Source organism: Alosa alosa, chromosome 4 (assembly GCF_017589495.1).
Source record: "Alosa alosa isolate M-15738 ecotype Scorff River chromosome 4, AALO_Geno_1.1, whole genome shotgun sequence".
Lineage (NCBI taxonomy): Eukaryota > Metazoa > Chordata > Actinopteri > Clupeiformes > Clupeidae > Alosa > Alosa alosa.
In genome coordinates this window covers 34,732,096-34,745,501 of record NC_063192.1, presented here as the reverse complement: position 1 = coordinate 34,745,501, position 13,406 = coordinate 34,732,096, and the positions used below count along the sequence as shown (strand labels likewise).

Genomic DNA, 13,406 nt, shown 5'->3' with positions numbered 1-13,406 from the left:
AGAGTCCAGGGAGTCTCGTAATCAGAGAGCCGGTCTTCCGGCAGGTTGGAGAGGCTTAGGGACTTTTATGTTTTTGAATAAATGTATTTTATATGCTCAGTCTCGCTCGTAATCCGCTGTGTGATATTCTGTGCTTGTGTGTGTGTAAGTGTGTGTGGGTCGGGGCTCGAGCGCACATCCAAACCTCTCTAACGACGCACGACTGGTCCGGGGGCGAGGGGCTCGTGATATAGTGTCTCTAAACCCCAACACCGACACTCTGGACTGGTGCTCCGGTCGGTGTCCGAGGGGAGAGGCAGGTCATTAAAGCTCTAGAATAGCCTGGCGCGACAGGACATAACAGACCAGGTCAAATGATGGCGGCGCTTAGATTCTTTTGCGCTTTCCAAGTCCCTAACCTCAGAAGCACCTCCGTGAAGTGAAGCCGTACTCTACGGAGCTGAACGGGTTGGGCCTGTTGAGACGGCAGACTGTTTATGAAGGCTGTCAGGGTGCTGATAAAAACGGAGACTCTCGGGCACACTAGCGATGTAGTCATATGGGCCGTAAACGGACGACGGAGTTGAGATATTTCATTTTGAGACAGTAGCACGATTGATAGCGGTGATACAGAAATGACGTGCGTGTGCGTCTCTCTCTCTCTCTCTCTCTCTCTCTGTATGTCGGCTATGTGCAGGTGTATGGAGAAAATAATTTGAAAACAAACCTACTTCAAGCTTGCGTCATAAGTCTCATCATGGTAGGTTAATAAAAAGCTATTACAACTCCAAAACAGAAAAAGTTGGGACATTGTGCAAAATGTGAATAAAAACAGAATGTAGGCCTAATACTTTACCCAACTGTTTAATTTTCAACATTTGATATGTTGTCCTTTTTGCTGCTAAATATGGGTTTACGAGACTATATTATCACATTCTGTTTTTATTTGCATTTTACACAACGTCCCAACTTTTGCTGATTTGGGGTTGTATATCCAGCTTCACCCTTCTTGGTCAGTGTTAGTCTGTGTGTGCGTGCGTAGGTGTGTGCGTGTTTGTCCTTCAACTGTTTCATGTCTTATTCCATTTATCTATTGCAGAGATGCATTTAATCCATCAATAGATCAAAATGTTTTGATGACACACACACACACACACACACACACACACAATCATAGAGGAAGAGAGTGGGAGAGAGAGTCTTGTGTAATTGTACAATCATAAAAAGCCTATAGCTTCTCTATATGCCTGTAGCTCTTAGAAGTTTTAATTGCAGCACATAAAGGAATAGTCCCTCTGGTTCACTATGTTGTGTGTGTGGTGTGTGTGTGTGTGTGTGTGTGTGTGTGTGTGAGACAGAGACAGGGAAAGAGAGAGAGCGTGTGTGAATAAAGAGATCCAGATAAGACAGCTGAACTGAGGAACTGTCTGCGTCACCAAGATCCTTCAGAAGCAGCATCAATGTCACAGGCAGTAAAACACACACACACACAGACACACACACACACACAGAAACACACACACACACACACACACACACACACACACACACACACACACACACACACACACACAGAAACACACACACACACACACACACACACACACACACACACACACACACAGAGAAACACACACACACATGTTGGACATACAGTGGGATTCCTTTGTGTTGGCATTGATTGTTTTGTGCTTTTAGTTCCAGACACAGAAGGCAGAAGAGGCTCTACCTGAAGGCCACTGTCTGCTCTCAGACTGTGAATGTCACGATGCGCTTGCATAGAGATGTCTTTGTGTGTGTGTGTGTGTGCGTGTGTGTGTGTGAGCACCACATGGCCTTGAGAATGACTGTGTGAGTGTGAGCGTTGGTGTCGAGCGTGTCAAATGGTATCTGCAGTAGCTGTGCTAGCAGACGTTTGCTCCTCCATCTTCCCAGCATGCAATGTGGAGATGGAGGTGCTCAGGCAGAACCAGCTCCCCTAAATCACATTATCGAAAAAGCAAACAAGCCCACGCACACACACACACACGTACGCACACACACATACGCACACACACACACTCTCACACATGCACACGCACACACGCACGCACACACACACAGCAGCTTCGGCCAAGTGAAGTCAGCTGTGCGACAGCTCTATGTGGAGATCAAAGTGAGGGGGCAGTAAATTCTGCACTGTGGCGTGGATCAGGCGGCTAATGTTGATGAGGTGCCACCAGCCGAGATGACCTTCGACCTCTCTGTGCTGCTCAGTTCACCTGACCTGTGTCCACACTCCAGAGGCGTACCACACACACACACACACACAGTCCAGAGGCGTACCACACACACACACTCCAGAGGCGTGGACGCAGATGTGTTTTAATAGATACCACACACACACACACACTCCAGAGGTGTGGACACAGATGTGTTTTAATAGATACCACACACACACACACAAACACACAGCAGCCAATCCCAGTATGACACACACACACTTAAGCATGCCTGCAGCCTCCTCTATGATTCCGTGTTGCGTTATTTCACCCCCACTGTGTTTTAATGATGCTCTTGGGCCGCACTTTTATATATATATACACACACATACTGTACCCACTGTGTTTTAATGATGCGTTTGGGCCGCACTTTTATATATATACACACACACATACTGTACCCACTGTGTTTTAATGATGCGTTTGGGCCGCACTTTTATATATATACACACACACACATACTGTACCCACTGTGTTTAATGATGCGTTTGGGCCGCACTTTTAGGGGGGCCAGTACTGGTCCAGCAGGGTGCATATGAGTGTGTGTCTGTCTGAATGTGTGTGAACATTTGCTTGGGTGAGTGTCTGAGTGTGTGTGTAAATGTGCTTGGGTGAGTGTCTGAGCGTTTGTGTGTGTGTGTGGTTATGGATCTCTGTGTGTGTATGTGTGGCTATGTATCTGAGTGTGTGTGAGTGTCTGAGCATGTGTGTGTGAGTGGTTATGGATATGTGTGTGTGGCTATGTGTCTGAGTGTGTGTGAGTGTCTGAGCGTGTGTGTGTGGTTATGGATATGTGCATAGGCACCGATTTATGTTTCCGTCGGTGGGTGCTCAAACAATTAAATGCTCGATACCAGCGCCCATGTGTACTGTTGCCATACGTTTTTTGAGAAGTAATGTATGCACTTCAACACTTTAGGAAATCAACAGCGGCCGACACACAAAACGGCAATACAGTTTGCGGGAGTCCATGGGCGTCACCCCCGAGGACATTTCTTAAATGATGTTAAGCAAAGGCACAATTTTTGTGCACTTTCAGTCACCTACACTACGCCTAAATCACGCATGATCCGTCGTTTGACTCCTGAAAAGTTTATGTAACTCAGAAGGTTAATTGTGTTAACCCAAACTAAAAGGAAAAACACTTTGCTTTGTTTTTATAAACAGAAATTATATTTCGCCCCAGCTGTGGCACGACTGGCTGGGGCACCTGCACTGTACACCGGCGGCCCGGGTTCGATTCCCGCCCCGTGGTCCTTTCCGGATCCCACCCCGACTCTCTCTCCCACTTGCTTCCTGTCATTCTCTACTGTCCTGTCACATTACAGTAAAGGCATAAAAAGCCCAAAAAATATACTTAAAAAAAAAAAAGAAATTATATTTCGTGTTGACATCACGCTATTAAAAAAACGAGATATAGCCTATCCATCCAGAAGCGCGCATTAGCCGACTGTAAGTGGAGGCAGTGGTTCTCAAACTTTGAGAAGCCAACAATCATAAAGCACCTGTGCGCGCGCGCACTCTCCCCTGCGCATGAAGCTGTCTGCGTGTTGTAGGCTAGATTTGCGTGAGTTCTTTCTATCTCCTTTACTTTTGTGAGTTGCGACCACCTCATCACATTAATAGGCTGTTATAGACGTGCTATGAAGTACCAGTGTTTAGCTGGTTTAGAGTGGTTTAGAGTGTCTGAGCGTGTGTGTGTGTGGTTATGGATATGTGTGTGTGGCTATGTGTCTGAGTGTGTGTGAATGTCTGAGCGTGTGTGTGTGGTTATGGATCCGTGTGTGTGGCTATGTGTGTTTGTGTGTGGTTATGGATCTGTGTGTGTGTGTGTTTGTGTGTGTGCGTGTGTGTGTGTGGTTATGGATCTTTGCGTGTGTGTGTGTGTGTGTGTGGAGTGCGGGGAGATGGATGTGGGAGTGGTTGTCGTGGCAGCAGTGGAGTGTGGAGGAGAGAGATGGAGCCGCTATATCAGAACTAACCCCCACAGAGCCAGAGAGGCCAGCCACCCACCACACACACACACACACACACACACTCGGGCACACAAATACACACACACATGCACACTCAAATACACACACACACACACACACATGCATACACACGCGTGAACACACACAAATACACACATATACACACACACATGCACACACACACGGGCGCACAAATACACACACGCATGCACACACACACACTCAAATACACACATACATACACACACACACACACACACACACACACTCAAATACACACACACACACACACACACACGCACACACACACACACACACACACACGGGCGCACAAATACACACACACATGCACACTCAAATACACACACACATACACACACAAATACACACATATACACACACACATGCACACACACACACACACAAAACCTAAACACAACACACACACACATACAGTATAAATACACACACATATGGCCTCATCCACCAAACCTAAACACAAACACACACACACACACACAGTATAAATACACACACATATGGCCTCATCCACCAAACCTAAACACAAACACACACACACAGTATAAATACACACACATATGGCCTCATCCACCAAACCTAAACACAAAACACATACAGTATAAATACACACACATATGGCCTCATCCACCAAACCTAAACACAAACACACACACACACACAGTATAAATACACACACATATGGCCTCATCCACCAAACCTAAACACAAACACACACACACACACATACAGTATAAATACACACAATATCTTCCAGTGGCCTCAAACACACCAAACTCTAAAACACAAACACACCAAACCTAAACACAAAACACACACACATACAGTATAAATACACACACATATGGCCTCATCCACCAAACCTAAACAACACACACACACACACATACAGTATAAATACACACACATATGGCCTCATCCACCAAACCTAAACACACACACACACACACACACATAAAAAACACACACATATGGCCTCATCCACCAAACCTAAAACACAAAATATACTAACAATAACATACAGTATATAACAATAACATATGCCCTGATCCACCAAACCTAAAACACAAAATTACACACACACACAGTATATAAATACACACAGTACATGCAATCATCCACCAAACCTAAAACACAAACACACACACACACACACACATACAGTATAAATACACACACACACACACACACACACACATACAGTATAAATACACACACATATGGCCTCATCCACCAAACCTAAACACACACACACACACACAACATACAGTATAAATACACACACATATGGCCTCATCCACCAAACCTAACACACAAACACACACACACACACACACATACAGTATAAATACACACACATATGGCCTCATCCACCAAACCTAAAACACAAACACACACACACACACATACAGTATAAATACACACACATATGGCCTCATCCACCAAAACCTTAAACACAAACACACACACACACACATACAGTATAAATACACACACATATGGCCTCATCCACCAAACCTAAACAACACACACACACACACATACAGTATAAATACACACACATATGGCCTCATCCACCAAACCTAAACACACACACACACACACACACACACACATACAGTATATAATACACACATATGGCCTCATCCACCAAACCTAAACACACACAAACACACACACACACACACACACATACAGTATAAATACACACACATATGGCCTCATCCACCAAACCTAAACACAAACACACACACACACACATACAGTATAAATACACACACATATGGCCTCATCCCATGGAGTTTTAAATTGTGACTGTGTGTCGCATGGCTACAATAAGTTGCTGTATTTAAACCATGGCCAGAGTGTTAAACTGTGACTGTGTGTCACACTGTTATAAATAGCAGGCAGTGTTAAACTGTGACTGTGTGTCACACTGTTATAAATAGCAGCAGTGTTAAACTGTGACTGTGTGTCACACTGTTATAAATAGCAGGCAGTGTTAAACTGTGACTGTGTGTCACACTGTTATAAATAGCAGCAGTGTTAAACTGTGACTGTGTGTCACACTGTTAATAAATAGCAGGCAGTGTTAAACTGTGACTGTGTGTCACACTGTTATAAATAACAGCAGTGTTAAACTGTGACTGTGTGTCACACTGTTATAAATAGCAGGCAGTGTTAAACTTGATCTGAGTGGACGGGGACGAGCAGGAACCCCAGGCAGGAACCCCAGGCAGGCAGGAACCCCAGGCAGGCAGGCAGGAACCCCAGGCAGGCAGGAATCCCAGGCAGGAACCCCAGGCATGCAGGAACCCCAGGCAGGCAGGCAGGAACCCCAGGCATGCAGGAACTCCGGGCAGGGAGGAACCCCAGGCATGCAGGAACTCCGGGCAGGGAGGAACCCCAGGCAGGCAGGAACTCCGGGCAGGGAGGAACCCCAGGCAGGCAGGCTGACGCCGTGCGGACTATCTGAGGTCTTGGAGCCAATGGATCAAGAGACTTCTTCAGGACTGCTCTAAATGCCACTGTGTGTGTGTGTGTGTGTACGCTAACATGTGAGTGTGTATTCTTTGAATGTTTGTTGTGAATGTTTGTGTCTGCCTATATGTGATATTGTTTGCTATGTTGTGTGTGTGTGTGTGTGTGTGTGTGTGTGTTTGTTTGTTGAGTCTTCATGTGAGTCATATTTTCTCCTTCAGACTGACCACTGCGTCTCAATCAGTGTGTTTGACCAGCTGCAGAGGCCTCCAGATTGTTCCATTGAAACACACAATGCATCTGATACGTCTGCTGCGTGCAATCAGGAGATCGTGGGAGGGAGGAGTCACTGCATTTGGCCCCATAGCCCTGTCTGCTGTCTAACACACACACACACACACACACACACACTTGCACACACACACACACACACACACACACACACACACACTTGCACACACACACACACACACACACACACACTTGCACACAAACACACACACACACTTGCAGACACACACACTTGCAGACACACACACGCACACACCCACACGCACACACACACACACACATTTGTTCCATCCCCTGTAAAGCAGAAAAGGGCTCCCCAGTGTGTAGTCAGGTTGAGAAGTCACGCGCTTATCTGTGACACACTCCTAAAAAGCAATTAACTTTTACGGGCTCCCGTGACGGGCTGATTATTCACGAGCGCGAGCGTGGAAAGATCACTCACGTCAGCCAACGCAAGCGACACCCTTAATGTCCACACAGGGGCCGGGGGCCGGGAGCCGGACCGGGATTAAGAGCTCACGGAGGTTCCATCAAGCCCTCCTGCTTGTCAACAGTCACAAGTGGGTGTACACACCTATGGGTCATTCCATATGAAATTGAAAAGGATATCCCCACCCGTGCTCAGGTACAGTCACAAGTGGGTGTACACACCTATGGGTCATTCCATATGAAATTGAAAAGGATATCCCCACCCGTGCTCAGGTACTCTCAGGTCATCACGTCAGAGCAAAATTTGCCTTTGCTTGTTTACTCTTTACATCAATACAAAAGATAGGTACACATAGGTACACCTGGTAATTTTTTCAGGATTTTTTTTGAGACCTAAGTGCGTGGCCCCTGAATGACGTGGAATGACCCCTATGTGTGTGTGTGTGTGTGTGTGTGTGTGTGTGTGTGTGTGTGATGTATGTCTATGTGCATTTGAGCATTTGTAGACCTCCAGTATCCCCAGACATCCCTCACTCTGCATCTGTCTCTTAAGAACACGCCATCTCCCATTCTAACTCTCAGCTGATTCCAAACACACCATCTCCCATTCTAACTCTCAGCTGATTCCAAACACACCATCTCCCATTCTGGAACCCTCAGCTGATTCCATTCCAAACACTTCATCTCCCATTCTTTAACTCTCAGCTGATTCCAACAGCAGGCCCTCACCTAGAACATCCAATCAGGGTTGGGTATAGCCAGTCCATTAGATTAAGTAAATAAATCACCCAGGCAGTAATGCATCTCATAAACCAAAACCAGCCCAACTGATTGCCCACTGTAGTTCTCATTAAAGTAATATACTGGTAAAAGCCTTTTCTCTCACCCCCTGACTCAGCCACATACTGATGAAACAGTGCCCTCAAGTGGTCTTGACAAGAACAGCGTGTTCTCTATTTTTCTGCATTACTGTATCATCAGTGGTGTCTGACGCCCTGTGGTGAAAGGATGACTAGAATTGACTGGCTATTTTGTGTTTATAAATTGTCTGTATTGTAACAAACTGCGAAGTTGTCTCAGTATGGTTTTATTGGTAACGCATCAAAACACACAAACGTCATTACACAGGCAACACAAGGGACGTCAATTAAACAAGCACGATACACAAACAGGGTAGTCACATACAATACACGGGGTAAACACATGAGGTACAACATATTGAAAGACTATACCAGCTAACACATACATGACAAGGTAAACGCAATTACTCTCACTAAAACTAACATCAACATTACACACACACACACATACACTGCACAGCACCATGGGAGTTCAGTCATGAACCAGCTAGGCTCAGTTCACTACAGTATTTTTAAATTCCTTTTGTGAAGCGACCTTTTTCAAGTGTCTTGAAAAGTGCTTTATAAATAAAATGTATTATTATTATTATTATTATTATTATTATTATGTTATATTACATTAGGCCTATATTATTATGAAGTCGCGGCCCCTGATCCCACCGTGTTTTTTGATAAGCCGTGTGCACTTGTCCCCAGTAACGAAGTCACGTGACTAGTTATATCAAAATAAAAGTCGCCGTTGCCTATGCCACATACATTATTATAGCAAGTGTCATGCTGTCATGGTGGGTCTGTAAGCAGGTCACTCCTGTTGCCACTTAATTTCCCCCACAAAATGTAGGCTACATCCAAAAATATCCTGGTATGACAAATATAGATTTGGCACATCAATGGGGCATAAAGACAGTGCTAGCCTATCTTTTTTGAAGCAAATGTACACCACTTCTTCTGTTATGATTTTAATTTTAAACTGTTTCCAATATTCCTGCATAGACTCTTTCAACATGACCCTGCCGGCTCTTCTTTTCCATGTTAAAAACAACAGTTTCTGATAGCGCTTGAAGAAATTTAAGACATTTTCATTAAAGCAGCTTGGCTATGGAATTAACCCACCATCTTGTGAATTGAACTTTTAGAGTATTTTTGGCGAATCTCAAGCCAAGTCAGAATTTCGTATTTGATTGGTTGAAATGTAGGGCTAGGCCTAAAGAACTCGAATGGCAGTCCGGCTACAGCTTCAACCTCTTGCTCTACTGGGCAGTTCAGTGTCAGACTTTTAGTTTGACACTATGCTACAGATCAAAGTAGCATCGGCTGCTAATGCGCTGCGCTCTGAGTGTGGGCGTTTGTTTATCACTATTTGAGCTCACTACATTCAGTTGTGTTTCACTTACAGTAGACCATATCATAGGTTTGGCCGCTGGAGGTCATGGCTACTCCCGAGAACTTCGGTGAGGTGCGAGACCGGCCGGAGCCTTCCTTCCCCCGGGATGGCAGCCCGAGCTCCGTGGACACAGACACGGCTGTCATCTTGCTCGGAGCCGGAGTCACAGCACTCACACATCCGCTGCTCTATGTCAAACTCCTCATACAGGTACGGATTCTGTGATGTATGCGGTCACTTATTAGCAGAAAGCAGTTACTCCCGTGCCTAGCCTTTGCCGCCTGCGCTGTCCCTCTCCTTACTGCCCTGTCCAGTCCAGTCCTGCGGATAAGAACATTCTGTCTCCTGTCAGTGTTGGCATTGCTGACTGACTCGAACAACAACCGCTATCCGAGCTGCCATCTCGGTTGGGTATTAGTATTAGCTCTAATTCATTCGGATAAATAAACAGCTATGGCCGTAAAACCGCTATAAGCCTCATCATCACAAAGGTAGATAGATCAGAGTAGTTAGTAAGTCGGCTAGGCTAAGTTAATGGGGGCTCTTTAATATCTAATAGGCCTAGCCTACTTAAGGGATGGATTCGTTTTCAGAAGGAGAAATTTGATAATAATATCAGTGGAGTGTGTAGACCTTTTAATACGAACGGAAATGTGAATATAACATGCTCTAATGTATGTAGCCTAAACATTTGTGGTGAATATTTAGGTAATGTGTGACGTCGGATTGTTTAGTTCACGGCGCAAGCTCTGCAGCTGATAAACTGATAACTACACGTGTGCCCGGGAGATACAAGGCCTCTGGCATCTTCTCACAGCCACTCTAGTTTCTGAATGGTTCCTCTTGGGTCTAACTTCTGCATGGGTAAGCCTACTCTTAGGTCTAGTTTCTGCATGGCTAATCCTACTCTTAGGTCTTAGCAGACTCAGGTCAGCTGTTATAGTACTGTCTATAGTCATTCAGGGTGAAGAACAGCCAATTTGACATCCAATTTGACTATTTAAACTTAATGGTTGTATGTGCAGCTATGCCGTTTGTTACACTCCTGATTGTTTCAGTGAAAGTCATGCAGAGTTTACCAGCTGTAGCCTACTCAAATGTAATGCTAAGTGTGTGGGTGTGTGTGTGTGTGTGTGTGTGGGGGGTACCAGAACAACCATTTTACCAGAGACTTTCTAATGAGGAGATACAGCACTCAAAAAATCCTCCATAGTAATGCATGGGGTTAGTTTGTCGTGAAGCCTTACGCACACACATTTCTGCCGAAATAGATGCCCGAAAAGTGCCCAAAAAGCGTTGCAATATGGCCGCTGAGTGGAGGTACTTGCTAAAAGGACTTTGGTCCTAGCTCGAGTTGCTGCAGCCAGCAGCTAAGGCAGCCATGTTTATGCTCCCAGTGTGTAGCGCTGTAGCTGCAGCAACTTGAGCTAGGTAAAACCAATTGTTTCAGTTTTGTTCATACCGACAGTACTCGGTGACGTTGAGAAATGGAGATCTATGTGAAAAATCACCGGAGTTCTCCTTTAAGTTTGAGCAGTAGTTGATTTTCAAAGTTAGTTGCACTCATCCTTGGTCACTTCGCAGTGAACAGTAATCCAGCACAACTGAAAAGCCCCTCACAGGCATCTGAGGCAGGCAGGCCAATATTGAGTTGCAGAGAGTTTTTTTATATTTGGAAACTAGCAGAAGGTTCAGCAGATAAAAGGGCGTCGGACTGGGGGGAAAACGTGTGAAGTATAGGGCCCCAATGGAGGAGAGGGATCTTGAAAAGTGGAATACGGGGGGCACAACATTTTCACCAGGCATTAGTAATAACTCAGGTAATCCACACATAAAAAATCCAAACAAGTCCATAAGTAGAGTAATGTGTAATAAAGTGGAATAACACAGGGAAAAAAGTATTGAACACGCTAAGAAAAAGCACTAAGGCAAGGAAAGGGAAGGAACAAGCTGGAATCCGTAAGTAGTTAGAGAGTAGTTATCCTTTCTATCTGTGCAAATTAATATAAGCTTGGTTAGTAGCCTACATATTGATGAGCTATAAAAAGGTTTTTCATTACCAAGGTGTCACACAAGAAACATTTCATGATGGATAAAAGCAAAAAGCTCTCCCAAGACCTTTGCAACCTTATTGTTGCAAAACATATCAATGAAACTGGTTACAGTTTCAGAATCTTCCAGTAAGCAGCATGGGAGCCATTATCTGCAAGTGCAGGAACATCACTGCATCATCAACCATGCACAGGATCTCCTCGCAATATTTCTGACCAGGGAGTCAAAAAGATATTGGCAATTCCAAGAGCCAAGGACCACTCGGAGAAAGCTCCAGAAAGACTTGAAGGCAGCCAATTAAATTAAATTCAATTAAACAGTTCTGGAAGTAACTAAAGATCAGGATTCACAAGAGGGACCCCTGGAATCTGTTTAGAACAATGGGCCAAAATCACACCTGATACTGCGACAAATACATTTTGTCATTCAGGAAGCTTTTAACTTCCAAATTAAATGTCAAAATGAATGTCAGACGAAATTTAAAAGTTTGACTGACTGGATTTTGTATACAAAACATAGTGAAAACTGTCTAAGGTCACTCTCACTCTCCCTTGCTAAAGAGCTAAATGGCTTCCGCCTGCACGATTCATAAGGTAGGCCTAGTCTATCTTTTGTTCAGTTGAGCATCGCTAGTAGTGGACCGCTAATTGTTGGTGCAATGTCTTTCTCCAAGAAAGCCAAGTCAGGTTACCAAAAACAAAGGCCAAAACAGGAGAGACATTAAAATGAGAAGAAACAACTGCTAATAAACTTCTTTCCAAAGAAAGGTGAGCACAAACGTCAAAACACAAAATCCCATGGTGTTTGCTTGAATCTCCATCACTTTCAGAAAGACTGCATGGCGCCAGCTTGATTCATGTCCTGTTGTAGGCTACATGCTGATCATTATCACTAGGCTAGTGGTTTAGGTGATTTCTTTTCTCTCCCTTTCTGTTTTCGTTAGTCTTAACTTTTTTTTTTTTACTCAAGTAACGGATGGGATTTTTGATGTAGCGAAGTACAATACTTCACTCAAAATGTAATCAAGTAAAATTTAAAATACCGATTTTATAAACTACTTTAAAAATACAAAATACACAGAAAAACTACTCAATACAGTAACGTGAGTAAATGTATTTTGTTACTTTCCACCTCTGCATATAGCTGGCATTTCATTTCAATGACATTTCTGTCAGTAGCGTAGTGTGTGTATTTTGTGTCCTTGTGTTCTTTTTAAGCCTTTCTCTCTCTTTCTCTTTCTCTTTCTCTCTCTTCTCTCTCTTCTCTCTCTTACTTGCCCCCTCTCATTCTCTCTGTCTCTCTCTTCCCCTCTCTTTCTCTCTATCTCCCTCTCTCTCTCTTCCTCTCTCTCTCTCTCTCTCTCTCTCTCTCTCTCTCTCTCTTCTCAGGTGGGACATGAGCCTCTGCCCCCTACAGTGGGTACCACCATGTTTGGAAGGAAGGTGTTGTACCTGCCTGGCTTCTTCTCTTATGGTGACAGACAGACACACACACACACACACATACACACACACACACACACACAGTGCGGAGTTGAATAATATTTTACTACAAATGTTTTTTGTGGTGTGCGTGCGTGCGTGCGTGCGTGCGTGTGTGTGTGTGTGTGAGCAGCACAGCACATTGTGCGCATCGATGGGAAGAGTGGGCTTTT

General features: G+C 44.5%; 1 protein-coding gene across 2 annotated transcripts in view; it reads left to right on the top strand.

Moving 5' to 3' along the window:
* The first annotated feature begins 9,592 nt into the window (after window positions 1-9,592).
* Window positions 9,593-13,406, top strand: part of LOC125293196 (mitochondrial carrier homolog 1-like) — a 19,534-nt gene continuing 15,720 nt past the window's right edge. For both annotated transcript variants that reach the window (XR_007193342.1, XM_048240943.1), the window contains exons 1-3: window positions 9,593-9,910; window positions 13,141-13,225; window positions 13,367-13,406. The exon at window positions 13,367-13,406 is cut by the window's right edge and continues 67 nt beyond it. Coding sequence is in view for 1 of the 2 variants with exons in the window: in XM_048240943.1 (XP_048096900.1) it covers window positions 9,746-9,910; window positions 13,141-13,225; window positions 13,367-13,406 (290 nt within the window). In the remaining variant the exon portion in view is untranslated. The remainder of the gene's footprint in view (window positions 9,911-13,140; window positions 13,226-13,366) is intronic.